The 13,829-nt window shown below is 52.9% G+C and overlaps 8 protein-coding genes across 8 annotated transcripts; 3 read left to right on the forward strand and 5 right to left on the reverse strand.

The window, feature by feature from the left end:
• Window positions 1-388: 388 nt before the first annotated feature.
• BDW47DRAFT_118206 (uncharacterized protein) lies at window positions 389-1,555 on the reverse strand (the record flags this gene model as incomplete). The annotated part of the gene is made up of 3 exons (XM_024815178.1): window positions 389-886; window positions 962-1,087; window positions 1,517-1,555. The coding sequence occupies 3 exons, from the start codon at window positions 1,553-1,555 to the stop codon at window positions 389-391; spliced, it is 663 nt and encodes a 220-aa protein (XP_024671116.1).
• Window positions 1,556-1,573: 18 nt separating this feature from the next.
• Window positions 1,574-2,606, reverse strand: BDW47DRAFT_107392 (Sm-like protein LSM2). Its single transcript, XM_024812999.1, has 3 exons — window positions 2,444-2,606; window positions 2,086-2,336; window positions 1,574-1,998 (listed from the first exon to the last, which is right to left on the reverse strand). Exons 1-3 carry the CDS (start codon window positions 2,455-2,457, stop codon window positions 1,967-1,969), a joined length of 297 nt encoding a protein of 98 aa, XP_024671117.1. The 5' UTR covers window positions 2,458-2,606; the 3' UTR covers window positions 1,574-1,966.
• A 399-nt stretch (window positions 2,607-3,005) lies between these two features.
• Window positions 3,006-6,380, reverse strand: BDW47DRAFT_39788 (uncharacterized protein). Its single transcript, XM_024818927.1, has one exon. The coding sequence runs from the start codon at window positions 6,026-6,028 to the stop codon at window positions 3,083-3,085; it is 2,946 nt and encodes a 981-aa protein (XP_024671118.1). The 5' UTR covers window positions 6,029-6,380; the 3' UTR covers window positions 3,006-3,082.
• A 641-nt stretch (window positions 6,381-7,021) lies between these two features.
• On the forward strand, window positions 7,022-7,901 carry BDW47DRAFT_39842 (uncharacterized protein). The gene has a single exon (XM_024818928.1). The coding sequence runs from the start codon at window positions 7,142-7,144 to the stop codon at window positions 7,607-7,609; it is 468 nt and encodes a 155-aa protein (XP_024671119.1). The 5' UTR covers window positions 7,022-7,141; the 3' UTR covers window positions 7,610-7,901.
• On the forward strand, window positions 7,897-9,573 carry BDW47DRAFT_107396 (ribulose-phosphate 3-epimerase RPE1). Its single transcript, XM_024813000.1, has 3 exons — window positions 7,897-8,477; window positions 8,562-8,813; window positions 8,928-9,573. Exons 1-3 carry the CDS (start codon window positions 8,235-8,237, stop codon window positions 9,189-9,191), a joined length of 759 nt encoding a protein of 252 aa, XP_024671120.1. The 5' UTR covers window positions 7,897-8,234; the 3' UTR covers window positions 9,192-9,573.
• On the reverse strand, window positions 9,574-11,698 carry BDW47DRAFT_39910 (uncharacterized protein). Its single transcript, XM_024818929.1, has 3 exons — window positions 11,075-11,698; window positions 10,079-10,969; window positions 9,574-9,988 (listed from the first exon to the last, which is right to left on the reverse strand). Exons 1-3 carry the CDS (start codon window positions 11,288-11,290, stop codon window positions 9,956-9,958), a joined length of 1,140 nt encoding a protein of 379 aa, XP_024671121.1. The 5' UTR covers window positions 11,291-11,698; the 3' UTR covers window positions 9,574-9,955.
• BDW47DRAFT_107398 (uncharacterized protein) lies at window positions 11,676-12,256 on the forward strand. Its single transcript, XM_024813001.1, has one exon. The coding sequence runs from the start codon at window positions 11,806-11,808 to the stop codon at window positions 12,064-12,066; it is 261 nt and encodes an 86-aa protein (XP_024671122.1). The 5' UTR covers window positions 11,676-11,805; the 3' UTR covers window positions 12,067-12,256.
• A 129-nt stretch (window positions 12,257-12,385) lies between these two features.
• Window positions 12,386-13,507, reverse strand: BDW47DRAFT_118210 (uncharacterized protein; the record flags this gene model as incomplete). The annotated part of the gene is made up of 1 exon (XM_024815179.1): window positions 12,386-13,507. One exon carries the CDS (start codon window positions 13,505-13,507, stop codon window positions 12,386-12,388), a length of 1,122 nt encoding a protein of 373 aa, XP_024671123.1.
• Window positions 13,508-13,829: the final 322 nt, after the last annotated feature.

Genomic DNA, 13,829 nt, shown 5'->3' on the forward strand with positions numbered 1-13,829 from the left:
CCGAAAGATCTTGTCAGGCACGATTCGTCATTCGTTGTGAGTGTCGTTTTTTGACCCACTTGTGTCGGTTATCAGCTTGGCTACAGATGCTGTAGGTGGCGAGTGGATGGGAGGTATAACAACTCCATGGGCAAGGATATTGGATTCAATATACTAATTAGGTACATGCAGATTCAGGATAGATGCATAGATGCTGGATCGCAAGATGGAAAGCAGATGAACGTTTTAAGTTATATTCTAACCCTAAAGCTCATCCGGTGGCGCTCTATACTTCTCGCAACCTACTCCACCACGATCGGACATCCATGCTTCCCTAGTCCATAGCCCACACTAATCTACAATTCATCCTGAAATCCAGTATAGACCGGAATTTCTGCAAAGCCCCATCCTACACGCCATTCAAGTAATGAGGCACATCCAACCCCACAAACTCCAAAGCCAGAGCCAGACGGCCCGCATTTCGAAACCCCCCTTCAGTCCAACACCTCTCCATAACCCACCCGAGCCAGAGTCCATCAGTATTAGGCAGCTCAGCCCGTTGCGGCCAAGCAGCCCGACCATCATCCGGTGCATTGTCTCTAAAAAGGTCAATCTCGGATTTCTGCCGCGTGATAACCTCGTACATGACGGCGCCAAGCTGGCCGATGTCTGTTTGTATTGAGAAGCCATTATCGTCGACTTTCTCCATGCATATTGTTTCAAGCGGGAGAACAGTCGCTCCACTGAAATCGCACAGTTTGAGGCACATGTTCTCGTCAAGAAGGAACTTGCGAGTAGCAACGTCAGCGACGAGAATGCGTCTTTCGTGGATCTGCTCCAAGACGCATGCCATCTGCCGCAGCCATGCAATTTGAACAGGGCGATATACTCGCTTGTTATTGTTTTGCTAGTAGGCGCGTAGGTCTCCCCCCTCCATGCGGGCAAGGTGGATAGCATTCTCAGCCAGTCCAATGCAGGGCACCACTCCGTCGACCGAGCCAGGGAGATTCAACCGGCGATAGACATCTTGCTCATGTTGAATCACTTTAATATTGATGTCCACGTCGGAGTCGCTACTCCAAGGATGCCGCAATGGTATCTTGATGGCCTGGGCGATCGCGATGGATCACAACACCTGTCCTTCCATATCTCAAGGTTTCACTTTCGGAGATAGGCTGGCTCTTGAGATCTAGGAATAGGGAGATGGCCACATTTCAAGACAACAAATGGAAGGATGGGAGTCGGTGTTGTTTCAGGAGAAGCTTGACAGCGTAGAGATTAATTGGTACAAAGATAGTGCATGAAGTAGTACAACACGTGGCAGTGTGTCAGGGTGTATACAGTACGAAACTTGTAGTCGATACTGTAATAGTATTGGTCACTTTGATTTATACATATCCTTTATGTATAGTTGTGGAATAACATTACACGTTGCGGGGGATGAAATTGCAGACTTATTGCATAGAACTATAGATGGTCCAGACAAGGGGTATTCTAACTCTATATTAAGCAAATCAGAAGTCGAAAACTGCCGGACATGATTACACAGAGCCTGGTTTTCTAGGCACCAGATCATTGATATTGCCAATAATGAGCCGTCTATATCAAAACAGTCGTCCACCAGAACGACACATAGATGGTATTAGCCAAGCGGCAGACGATGGATGGTTCATGATAAGACAATTAGACATAGACATAGACACTGATAGCAGCACGCCCAAAAACAAAAACGCCCCATCCTCGACCCTGTGGTGGTCCCGACTGTTTTGAATTCGTCAGTCGTAATCGCCCCGGCCTCGTTGATATCTGGTATCCTCGTTGATAGTATCCTACGTTCCACACATGATACCCCGCGCCCTCCTCTAGACCAAACTGGTGATACCCCTGCAGTGCGGCGTGTATCGGAATAGCGCCGTGGTCTGTTTAGTCGAAAGCGAGAGATAAGAAGAAGAAGAAAAAAAGGACGGAAAATCCCGAAAATAACCACTCATCTCGCCTTCCCAGCTTGATTCGCAGCTTCTACACCACCCAGACGAACCGCATTAGCCTCTCACCCAATAAAACCACCCCACCCAACCCCTCAAGCATAGGAAATGGAAAACATACCTCTCCGCGTAGCATCCTCCAACAACCCCACATCAACCTCCGACCGCGGCAGCACAACATAGCGCACCACACTGCCCCGGATAAACATGTTCTTGACGGACGACAGGTGCGGGTACTTGTCGAGGTCGAGCACGTCGACGTCGTCGAGCTTGATGTTCAGGTACTGGTCGACGGACTTGAGGGTGCCGCGGATGCGGATGTCGTTTTTGAGCTCGATGGTTACGGTTTGGTTGGTGAGGGTTTTGAAGAAGCTTTATGATTTGGATTTGAGGTTAGTTATGATATATATAGAGTGAGAAAGAGGGAGAAGGGGAGAGAGTTGCAAAGTGAGTTCAAGAAGGTGAGGTGGAGGACGCACCTGAAGAAGAGCATGATTGCGGCGGGGTGTCGTTAGTTTTGCGGTGGGTGTTATCGTTGTTGTTATTTATGTTGTTGTAGATGTCGCGTTCGCATGGCCTCATGAAACTAGATAGGAGCGGTCTTCAAGCGTGATCCTGAAGAAAGAAGAAACTAGGTCGTCGTGATGTGTGCAAATCAGTCCCGCGGCCAAGCTCCTACCTCCGTGATGGCATCGGCGGGACTCAACCGGGCGGTCACGTGAGTTCCACCGATTGCTTAAGGCTGATTCTTGGTGCGAAACACATACACTCCAACCACCAGGTCTCCCGAAGACAAATTTAATTGAGTGATTATTTTTAATGCAATAGATTATACTGTTTTGATCATTTTGGTGGATTGGAACTATCATACAACTCTACCCCCATAGTCCCGCCGCATCACTCCTCCATGACCACAACCACTCATCCCCAGCTTCTCACGCGCGAACTCATTATTAGATTATGACACCGCCGGGGTGCTGTAAAGGGTATCATGATAATCATCCCAGGTGGTCCCAGTAATGCCAAAACAAGTATAGAAAAAAAAGGAAAGTGGAAGACCAGATAAAAGACAACGAAGAAAATCGCCAGACTCAGCCCAGGTTCACCCAAGTCAGAGTCTAGCGTTTTGGCTTCATCGCCCATCCGGTCAGGCAGGTCCAGCCTGCGCTATTCTTGCGACCCTCGTCAAACACAGCCCCCACTCCCTCAAGGAGCTTTTCGCGCTCGCGACCCATCTCCATCTGCAGCTTCAGCAGCCACTGCTCCCAGATCCACCCGCCAAAGAGACCCGCCACGCTGGCGATATCCGCCGTGCTGCCGATGGGCCCGTGGACCGCTTCGTACGCCTCGAGCTGGCTTTTGACGCGGGGCTCGGGCGTCTCGCGCGGGACTTGCGGTGGGGCCGGCTCGACGCCCATCGGGAGGAACGTCCAGGCGCGTTTGACTCCCTCGAATCCACCCTTGCGGAGACGGGCGAGGAAGCTCTTCGTCGGGGTCGGGTCGTATCCTCTGGTCTTGAGACTGAATGCGAACTCGACGGATGTGGCTGTTGCGTATGGCCCTGCCTGTGCTACCTCGGCGTCCATGACGAAGTATTCCAGATATCCCCCCGGCTTGAGGCATCGACGACACTCCTGGAGGCAAAGGTCGTACTCGTCCTGCTCGGCGTTCGCGGGACGCTCCGCTTTGAGGAGGGCCGGGAGCGAGCGAGCTGAGATCACGTCGAACTTGTTGTCGGGGAATGGGAGCTTCCACAGCTGGCTGACCGCAACCTGGCGGTGATTGTCGGGGCCCTTGATTCCGGGGTTGACCGCCTGGCGCTCGGTATAGACCGTGTATACCTTCGAGTTGGGGTGGTCATGCGCAAGGTGCCAAGCCCATTCGCAGGATGCATGTCCACCGAGATCCAAGACCCTCATACAACGTCGACGGCCTTTTGACGAGGAGCTGGACAACCGCTTCGCTGCGGGGCTGGTGAGGAGATGTCCACCATTGATGTACTTGAGGGCATCGATGGCCCACATTGATTGGCTGAGCTGAGCTAGCACGGACTGCTCCTTCTCGATCATGGAAAACTGCGCCTTTTCTGCCAGCTCCGTGGCTATCACCGAGTTACGCGGAGCCTTCGAGAAAGGGCCCTTGTACGGAGGGCGGCCCGGGTCGTTCAATTCGTAGTACCCTTGCAGGCATCTGACATGCAGGCTAGGCAAGCCAAGCCGGATGGACTGAACGGCGTCAAAGCGCATGTGACGGTGCAGGAAGGTGTCATTCTCGCTGGACAGCTGACGGACCGATTGAAAGCCCCGCCAGTAGATGGAATCCTTGCTAGCTGAGGCCGAAGGGCCGGAGCTAGGTGCGTCGGGCACGTCTTGGGCGAACCGGACAGCCCTTTTGCCGTTGGTTTCCGGGCTTTCTTGATGGGCGTCGTCATTGGGTTCATCTACCTCGGACTCGCTCGCAATATCGGGTAAGTTCACCGGGTTGCTTTCTCGAAGGACGGAGAGATAGGATTGTTGTGCAGCGAGCCAAACGCTAGTTCTGTCCAGACTCGCCATTGCTCTCTTCTGCAATTCTTCCTCGTAGGTCTCATCCTGTTCGTCCAGGTTGTTTGTCGATACGGGCCTCGAAATCTCAGAAATTCCTTCAGGACCAGGACTGATGGGACTTCGCTGATCCCCAAAAACGTGACCTTCAGCTTTGGGGGGCATCCTAATCGCCGTAGGGGGGGCATATACCGCCGTCGGTTGGTCGTCTGTGGGAATATCACGGCACTCGATGACCTGTTCCACGATTTCCCCCTCGTCCCGCCCAAAGGGCAAATTGTAGAATCGCTCAGCAACGGCAGACGATGGCGGCATTGCGCCTTTGGGTATCGACCAGGTATGACGTGCTCGTGGCCCCAGCGAAGCAAAAAACCCACCGGGGGACGGGATGCTCAGGCTGCTAAAGCTGTGTCCCGATGTGGCGGACGCTGGGGTGGCATCGCCGGCACTTCGGGGGCGTTCCGGGATCCCGTGGACCTCCCACATCTCCTCATCCGCATCCGAGCCCTCCGACCAGGGATCTGGCGTCCTATCCAGCGGGATGTGTCTCAGCGTAGCCATCGCACCTTCCGGCAGGAAAACACCGTTGTCGGATGGTGTATGTTCACGCGAGGGGCCCGCTTCGATATGCGCCGGTGGAGCGGTCGAACGGCCCGGGATGGAAGGGAAATTTCCGAGCACTCGCTGCCAGTCATCATCGGGACTCTCCAGGGCGATCTCGATATCTTGCACGTCCGAGTCCGGTTCGCGGTCCGACACGTCCGGTGTCCGATCGCCCTCGATCCGGGATCGGATGTGAACATCTTGGGCTTCCCAATCCGCGTCGGGGAGAGATTGCAGATCCGGGGTTGCCGGGGCACTGATGTTGGATACTTGGTCCGACGAAACACTGCCGCCGTCCAAAGACGGTGGGGCATGAGCTGCCGGTACCGAGCGTGACAGCAGTGACAACGCCGCTGGTGACACCGGGATCTTCGGAGGTGGAGTTGGCGGGACGGGTGAACTCTTGGGTCCTCCGTGGAGCGATGGCCACGTCTCGGACGCAGGGATCTTCAGGCGGGGATAACGGTTGCGATTGACGGGGGACGTCAATGAATGTCTGGTCGTCGGAGTGGCCAGGCTCGTGGGCCGTGTGCTGGTGGAGATGGACGTACAATCGTCGCTGAGGTCGGACTCATCATCGGTAGCGTCGTAGAGCTCGTCAAATGGTTCCATCTGGCGCTGCCATTCCGTATCAGAGCACGAAGAAATGGACCCAGCCGACATGGGTGAGAGAAAACGATTCATGCTCGAGGAGGGGGGTAGATTGGTCGTCTTGAGCTTCAACCGGGGCCCTAACGTTGCGATTGGGTTGAATCCTGCCTGGCCCGCCGCCTCATCCTTCTGGTCTGTCCGTCCTCTCTGGTCGGCTTGGTTGGCATCATGCTGATCCGATTCTTGAAACTCGCGCAAGTCTTCGGGTATCGTATTTAGCTTCGTCCCCCGGACCGGCCGGAAGGGTGGACCTCTGATGGTGGTCATGGTGTATCACTCCAGAAAAACCGACAGAATCTGTAAATGGAACTCGACACCGATCAACGGGTCGTCGATTCAAGTTGTTGTTGTTGTAAAAACTAAGGTGTGGAACGAATGATGGATGGCCTAGCTTCCAGAGCCACAGGCACAAATAAACACAAAAACAACGCCCAATAGGATCAACTGCAACAGAGGAAAATCGCGAGGAACCACCATGAAGGAGCAAATGAAGCCCCCGCCCGATCAGTCGTGCCCGGCGCTGATATATAGGACTGCTTCGAAAGGAGGGGAGATCGGATGGAGGGCGCCTCTTCCATGGCCTGCAGGAACTACTGCAGCATTGTGCACGCAGAACCAAGAACCCCTGCAGAATCTCCAGCAGCTGGCTACCTGATTGGGTGTCGAAGGGCCAGCGCGACGCTTTGGGCCACCCTCGAGCAATCAGCGACTTGCTCTCTTGGGTGGCATCACCCTGGCGGCAATGGGCACACCAATCATGGGGAGAAATGATGAGGACTCCCTGTGAAGAAGCGCTCTTCAAGCATGGGGAGGGTGGTTGGCCGAATGATTGTGCGTCTTATTGGTGAGGCATAAGCGCCGGCGATCTATCTTTAGAATTGAACGCCTTGGCTAGAGGGGAGGAGAGGGGACGGAGGAAGATCACTGGCCCTCTTTCCACGCACGGATCAAACCGCACCCTCAGTGACTATTCATTCTGATTCCTCTTTCTGCCCACAGTATCCCGGTTTGATTGATGATCTATTCTTGTTTTCTTTCCAATCATTTTCCTTCGGGTTTCTTTTGGTTTCCTTTTTTGAATTTCTTTTCGAGGGCGATCCGTTGCTGCCCGGAGTGGGCCGACCAACGCACTTGTCGTCATCCATATAGACCGACAGTAGGTAGGATGGATCTTCCAAGATAAGGGCCAGCTCCTCTCCGGTAATTCCTACTCTGTCTTTGGGATGGCATCCAAACCGGTCGGAAAGCACAGAAAAGGGAAACCCGACGCGGTGGAGCACGGACAATTGGGAGACATTGGGGACCAACAACGATCAACCAAGCAGGGGGGGGGGAAGGAAGTCAGCCGACCATGGTGCATCGGATATAGAGCCGGATGAAATGGTGACGACTGGGCCAGGGACAGTTGGGTGGGAAAGCAAGATTTCTATTTGGATTGGAACAAGTGTTGAGGGACCAATTGGGGAGATGCAGCCAAGAGGAGGAAGCAGTCCCCGTGACCCGCAGAAAAGAATGAGGAGGATCGTTGGCTGGATTCATCTCCCACTGCTTCGTACTAACGACTACACTCATGCCGTAGGGATTTTCCGATGTTTCCCCTGTCTTGATGGCTGGACCATCTTAACTCGATCGAGCGGATTCGACCTAGATCTGCTATCACAGGATCAGAGTCTCGGCTCCCAACGCCATTCAAACGCCATTGATGATCCAACATTATTAATCATACGGAGGACATCCAACAATCAGAATCCAGTCAGGTCCTTCAAGTCTAAGTATTCAATCCTTTTCTTGATACTGTCGGGCCACGTGCAAGGCTTGGCCCTAGCCCTCTGTCTAATGAGAGCTTGAGGTTCTATTGACTTGAGTCTTATTTTTCTGGTTTGTTTGTTACTGGCTCGACCCATTCCATCCTAATTGCCTGGGCAGCTATCAAGGGGAGGATGACTTGGCAATGTGACAGTTTGGATGAATTTGTTCTGGACTCATTAACAACCTGGTTCATTGTTTCCTGACGGATGCGTCACCACGATAAGTTCATCTCCGGGGATTAGTCATGCTATACAACAGTCTCCGCGGCCGGACTGAGGTTGGCCGGAAATGGCGGTGATGTCGATTTTCGATTTTATTTAATTCTATTTATTTAGTTCAGATTTTTTCTTTCCTTTTTTCTGTTTATCGCCCGATAGAGTCCCAATTTTTTTTTCCAACCCACCAGGTCACCATTCTATCGCTCCTTACGTTCACGCACTGCTCGTCTTCGTCTTTTAAAAAAGTATCGTGACCCTCGTCCTCCGTCCGGACTACTTCGCTCCCACTCTCCCTCCCGCTGCTCCAGACCAGTGCCCCTCCATCCCGCCGCCACATCTTTCAACCGATAACGACAGATCCGTCCTTACCCCCCACGCCTTCCACCTCCACCTTCTATACATTTGACAATCCCGTTCCATTGCATCTACCAGTGGAAATCAGCATCATGTCTCCCCCCGCAATCATCGCGCCGTCCATTCTGAGCGCAGACTTCGCCACTCTGGGCAGCGAATGCTCCGCCAAGATGGCCCAGGGTTCCGACTGGCTGCACGTAGACATCATGGACGGTCACTTCGTCCCTAACATGACCATGGGAGCTCCCGTCGTCAGCAAGATCCGGACCCACGTCGAGCGTCCAGCTCAACCCAGCGGCCGGGGGACATTCGACTGCCACATGATGATCGCAGAGGTACATACAATCCGAAAAGACCCTCATCACAATGGCCTATCTTTTCAAACAAGATACTGATTGTTTTTGCTGTGAAATATATAGCCCCAGAAATGGGTCAAGGAGTTCAAGTCCGCCGGTTGCGACCTCTACTGCTTCCACTACGAAGCCGCCGTGACCTCCTCCGCCGCGACAAAGCCCACCGACTACGCCACCACGCGCAAGACTAGCCCGCGCGAACTCATCCGGTATATTCACGAGGAGGGCATGCATGCCGGAATCGCCATTAAGCCCGATACGCCCGTTGACGTGCTGTGGGAGATCCTCGAGAGCAAGGAGGAGATTGAGCGGCCGGATGTGAGTTACCACCTACTACACTACATCACCAAATAATCCACCAATCTACCTTCTACCAATCAATCAAGCAAGCAAGCAAGCAAGCAAGCAAACAGCTAACATTGGCAAAACCAGATGGTCCTCGTCATGACAGTCCACCCCGGCTTCGGCGGCCAGAAATTCATGGCCTCCGAACTCCCCAAAGTGACAGCCCTGCGCGAGCGATACCCCGACCTCAACATCGAAGTTGACGGCGGGCTGGGCGTCGGAACAGTCGACCAGGCCGCCGAGGCCGGTGCCAATGTCATCGTCGCTGGCTCGGCGATCTTTGGCGCCCAGGATCCCGCTGACGTCATTAAGCAGCTCCGGTCTGCGGTTGACAAGTACCGAAAAGCGTAATTTAATTTTTTTCTAGTTATTTTATATTATCACCTTATTTCTTCACTGTTTTTTTCCCCTTTTATTTTATCTCTTATTTATACGGGTCATTGGCGATCTCTTTTATTTTTCTCTTTCTTTTCTTTCCATTTATTTCTATCCTTCTCATTGCATGCATATGGCGGACGGGCGGACAGACGGACGGGTAACGAAGACAAAAAAGAGACAAACAGACGGGCGATTCAGATCATCATAATTACTTCCTTCCCTCTTCCTTTCTTTTCTTTCTAATTAGAATTCGGGATTCAGGGTTGTTATGGTTGGGTTTTATACTATACCCTACCTATTATTTTATTTCATCTGATCTTGACTACCTACCACCTACTTACTACTTACTACTTACCTACACTTACTATAATATCTACTGCTAACAGAGCTAGTCATATGGCAGTTGGATAATGATAATAACAAAATCAATGATTCAGGCTGAAATAACAAGACAAGACATATGTCATCCGTGCAGAACTAGAATATTGCCCTACCAATTTGAAGGACCACCAGCGTGTAGACTGAAAAGGAAAGGAAAGAAATCCAAAGGGGCAAATATGTGTGAGAAGTAAACCGAAACAGAAAGCCATAAGGCAGAAACAACGGGGAGAAAGGTAAAAAAAAAAGACAGGTATCTATATACAAGGATAAAATTAAAAGCGATCACACAACCAGCAAGCTGTAAAACAAAGCCATTTTGGTACAAGGCGTTCAACACCGACAACTCAAATCCAGGTTCAAATCCTCGCTTCTTGGACCCTCGCCGCCATCTCATCCACGCCAGCAGGCTCCTCCTCGATCGTCTCCTCGTGCTCTCCCTCGCTACCACGGTTAGCCTTCTCGGCCCGCAACGACTCAACAACATCTTCTGCCTGGCCGCCAGAGACAGACGTGCGCAGGTCCTGGGCGACCTTCTTTTTCTCCTCGGGCGACGTGGCTGATACGATGGATCCTCGGTGGTGTTGGACTAACCCGAGGGCTTGGGCACTGTCGGCGTGGAAGTTTGCTGATGACTCCGCTGCGATCTCTGGTACTAGGCGTGGTCGCTGGGGTCGGGAAACGCCCATTCCTCCTTTTCCTTCTCCTCCTACTGCTTCTTCCTCCCCTACTGCTTCTCCTACTTCTGCTGGTGTTGATTCGGGCCCCCCCTTAGGACTGGACGAGCTGTTAATCTCAGGCGGCGCCACTGAACTCTTTTCTCGACGTACAGTGGTGGACGCGGCCGCGCCTTGTTCGCTTTCTGTGGCGGTCTGCGCGTCGGTTGGAGCGGCCTGCGCCGTACGGTTGGGCTCCTCCTCGGTTTTCTTGCCGTCCTCTGGTATCTTTGCTGCTGCAGGGGCGGCGGCGGGGGTGGGGTCAGCGGGGGCAGCTGGAGCGGGCGACGACGACGACTGCTCGACCTTGGAGGCAGACACCTCGCTCTTCTCGTCTACTACGGCTGCGGCAGGGGTAGGGGCAGCGGGAGCGGGCGACGACGACAATTGCTTAGCCTTGGCGGCAGCCTCTTCACCAGCCTGGCGCAACGCGGGCGGGATCGAAGCCTCCTTGTGCTCCTCCTTGGAGGGCGGGTTCTGGATCTTGATCGTGCTCTGTTTAGGGGCGGAAGCCGGCGCCGCGGCGGAGGTGGATGTTGTAGCTGCGGAGGTTGTGGGGTAGCTTGTTGCAGGGAGAGAATCTCCGAAGTCTTCGACGCTTTCAATCTGCATCCTCAGCTCACCGTATTCGTTCCATTCTTCAATTTCTTCGAGATCCTGCGTGCGTTGTCAGCATGTCTTTCTTCTATACATGGACCCGGATTTAAGGGGTCAAAGTCACGGGAAAGGAGACGACGGAGATAAGGAGGAAGGAGAACATACCCCGACTACATTTCCGAATTTGACAAGCCCTGGCAATTTCTTGCCCTTGGAGCGGCGGCCCCAGAGCTTTCGGGCGGCGTCATCGGTGGCGACATCCAGGGCCCGGAAGGGCAGCTTGTTGGCCTTGAGAATCGTCTCCAAGCGGGAGGTAGCGGTGATGATGTGAGAGGACCCCGCCGTCAGGGAGGTATATAGGTAGAGCGTGGAGTCGGACATGATGTCGACAAAAGTCGGTTCCAGTTCTCAAATGATTGAATTTAATGACGGGAAATCCCAAAGATGATGGGCATAAAACTCTGGAAAGGAGCGGAGAGAGAAATGTCGGTTCGGTTGGTTTCAATGACCTGATCCAATCTCCAAGGACGCTATGACTTGATTGGTCTTTCCTCGGTCTGGTTATGACGTGGCGGGATTTTTTGGCAGTTCTGGTGTCACGTGTGGAGGAATAGGGAGTTGCTTATCGATAAGCACAAGTGGTAGAAGTGGGATCGATAGTGACAGCTAACAGTAGCGAGTGATTCAGTTGTAGCAAGAAGACTTTTGGGATGAAGAGACACAAGCAGACGCCGGCCGATGCAGAATAAATCAATATAAAGCAAGGAAACAAAAAAAAAAAAAACAGGACATATCTTTCTCCACAAGTAGATCACCCATCGAACTTATATGTCTTGATCAGTTTCTTGCCTTCGCAGCGTGGCAACTGACGTCAGGGCCCATCTTCCAAGCCAAATATGATATCGTATGCACCCAGACCCAAGGAACACAACAGAGGAGATCTATTCCCTTGTTCCATCAAACGGAGGCGGTCCGAATCAGGGAATGATGTCATGATATCAATGTTTCTTTGGTGGGACCAGGGTCTAATACCTATCAGCGAACAGGTCGGTCTGGGTGTTGAACAGGGGATCAGCGTGGTCTTGGGCTTGATTGGAAGAGGGTATTCGCTCGGAAGGCGTGTTCCGTGCTGTTCTTGTATGACAGTGTCTGTTTGATTGTTGCTGTTGAGTGGCTGTTACACTAGAATATGTCTCTGATGGGCTGGGAGGACAAGGTCGTTGGGTATTGGGCTTGACGGGTAAAATAGAAAGAAAGGGTCTAAGATGGGCTGTGCTAAAACATGGTCGTGTATTTTTGGCTACGACCCTTTAAATGGTTAGTTGGGTCTCAATACTTATGTCCAACTAAATGCACCTATTCCATATGAACCAAAACCATGCAGTCATGATGGATATATACAATCGACCGAAAAGCACCATATGGACAGAGGTAGGTAAGTAAGCATCCTACCCAACAACCCCAATAACCTCATCCTCAAAATCCACCCCCAACCCCCGGCGGCCTCTCCGCATAAAACGAAGCAAGCACCACCAGCGGCATATCGAACCGAAAAAAGTGCAACTTCTCCAGACAAGACAACTCGAAGCAGAGAAAAAGCCTATGCCGACGCATCGCGTTTGCAATCACCAAGTCGGGCCCCAGCACCCCGGTAGCCAAATCCAGCAGACGGTTGACATCCAGAGGCCGATCCAGCACGAGCGGCTCGTTCAGCCGCCTCATGCCCAGAACGACGGTCCTTTCCGACGTGTACCGCCCCTCCTCGCGGGCAACGCTTGTGATGATCTCCGTGTGCGCCGTGAAAGAGTGAAAGAAGACTGGTGGCGTTGGCTGGTGGTTTTGCTGTGGCTGTTGGTCTGGGGCAAGGCGCAGGAGGAGCTCAATGGGAATGCGAGCGCCCTGGATGACTTGCGTCGCGGCGACAGTTACCTGGAGGAGGAAGCTGGCGCATGTTATGTGCGCTCCTAGACGCATGCGGTCATAGAAAGACACCGGGCGAAAACGGGCTTTTGCATCTACGATGTAGCTGAGTTCCAGGGTGCTACGCAGGGTGACCAGGCGCGACGGGGGGCTCTTCTCGCGACGGCCAGGAGCGAACGGCAGCGAGAGGGTGGATATCTTGGGCCAGCCGTCGCGGACTTGTCGAGGTCGCCATATAGCGCGTAGGAGGTACTCGATGTGGCCGGTTATGACTCCGTCGGGGAACTCGAAGGTGGTCGACGGGGGTAGACGGTATGTGCTCCCCTCCTCCCATTCGTCATCGTCACTCGGGAAGCGCTCTGCGAGCGTGCTCCCAGAGTTGGTCTCCGGGGCTGGGATTGTGACATTAGGGAATGCGAAAATGAAGGGCCATCCGCCTGGTGGCATCTCTGTTGCTGGACGATCTCCAGAGTAGAGAGAGCATTCTGATCGGAAAAGCACGATCTCACCGCAATTGGCGATGCTGAAGCGCGTGTGAGAGATGGTCGACCGACCCGTAAAGGCGATTGTCAGTGATCCCCGAATGGTGTCGATTTCTGGACGACCTAGGATGACTCGTCCCCGGAGTAGATCGCCTGGGTGATACACCTCCCGTGAGGAGTCCAACGCGATGCGCATGCTGGTAATGTTGGTGGCGGGATGCCATTTCTTCTCTCAATGGTGAATAGTATTGATGCTAGCAGCGATCCCCAAATTGCCTGTATAGTTTGTCTGCATAGTTAAGTTATCTTCACAACTACTCAAATGAGTCATTAACATCTCTGACGGCCACTATGGCGGGGAAGCGATAATCACCAGATCCAGCCTCGTACCCCAGACCCGAACTACGGAGTACCTACAATATTCCAGTCTTCAACAACCCCACGACGATGCAACAAAGTCCACCATATCTCATTCCACTTTCCCAACTCCGACAGAGAATAGCTTCACTCAGAAACCA

The sequence above is a fragment of the Aspergillus candidus genome (genome assembly GCF_002847045.1).
Source record: "Aspergillus candidus strain CBS 102.13 unplaced genomic scaffold BDW47scaffold_29, whole genome shotgun sequence".
NCBI classification, from domain to species: Eukaryota; Fungi; Ascomycota; class Eurotiomycetes; order Eurotiales; family Aspergillaceae; genus Aspergillus; species Aspergillus candidus.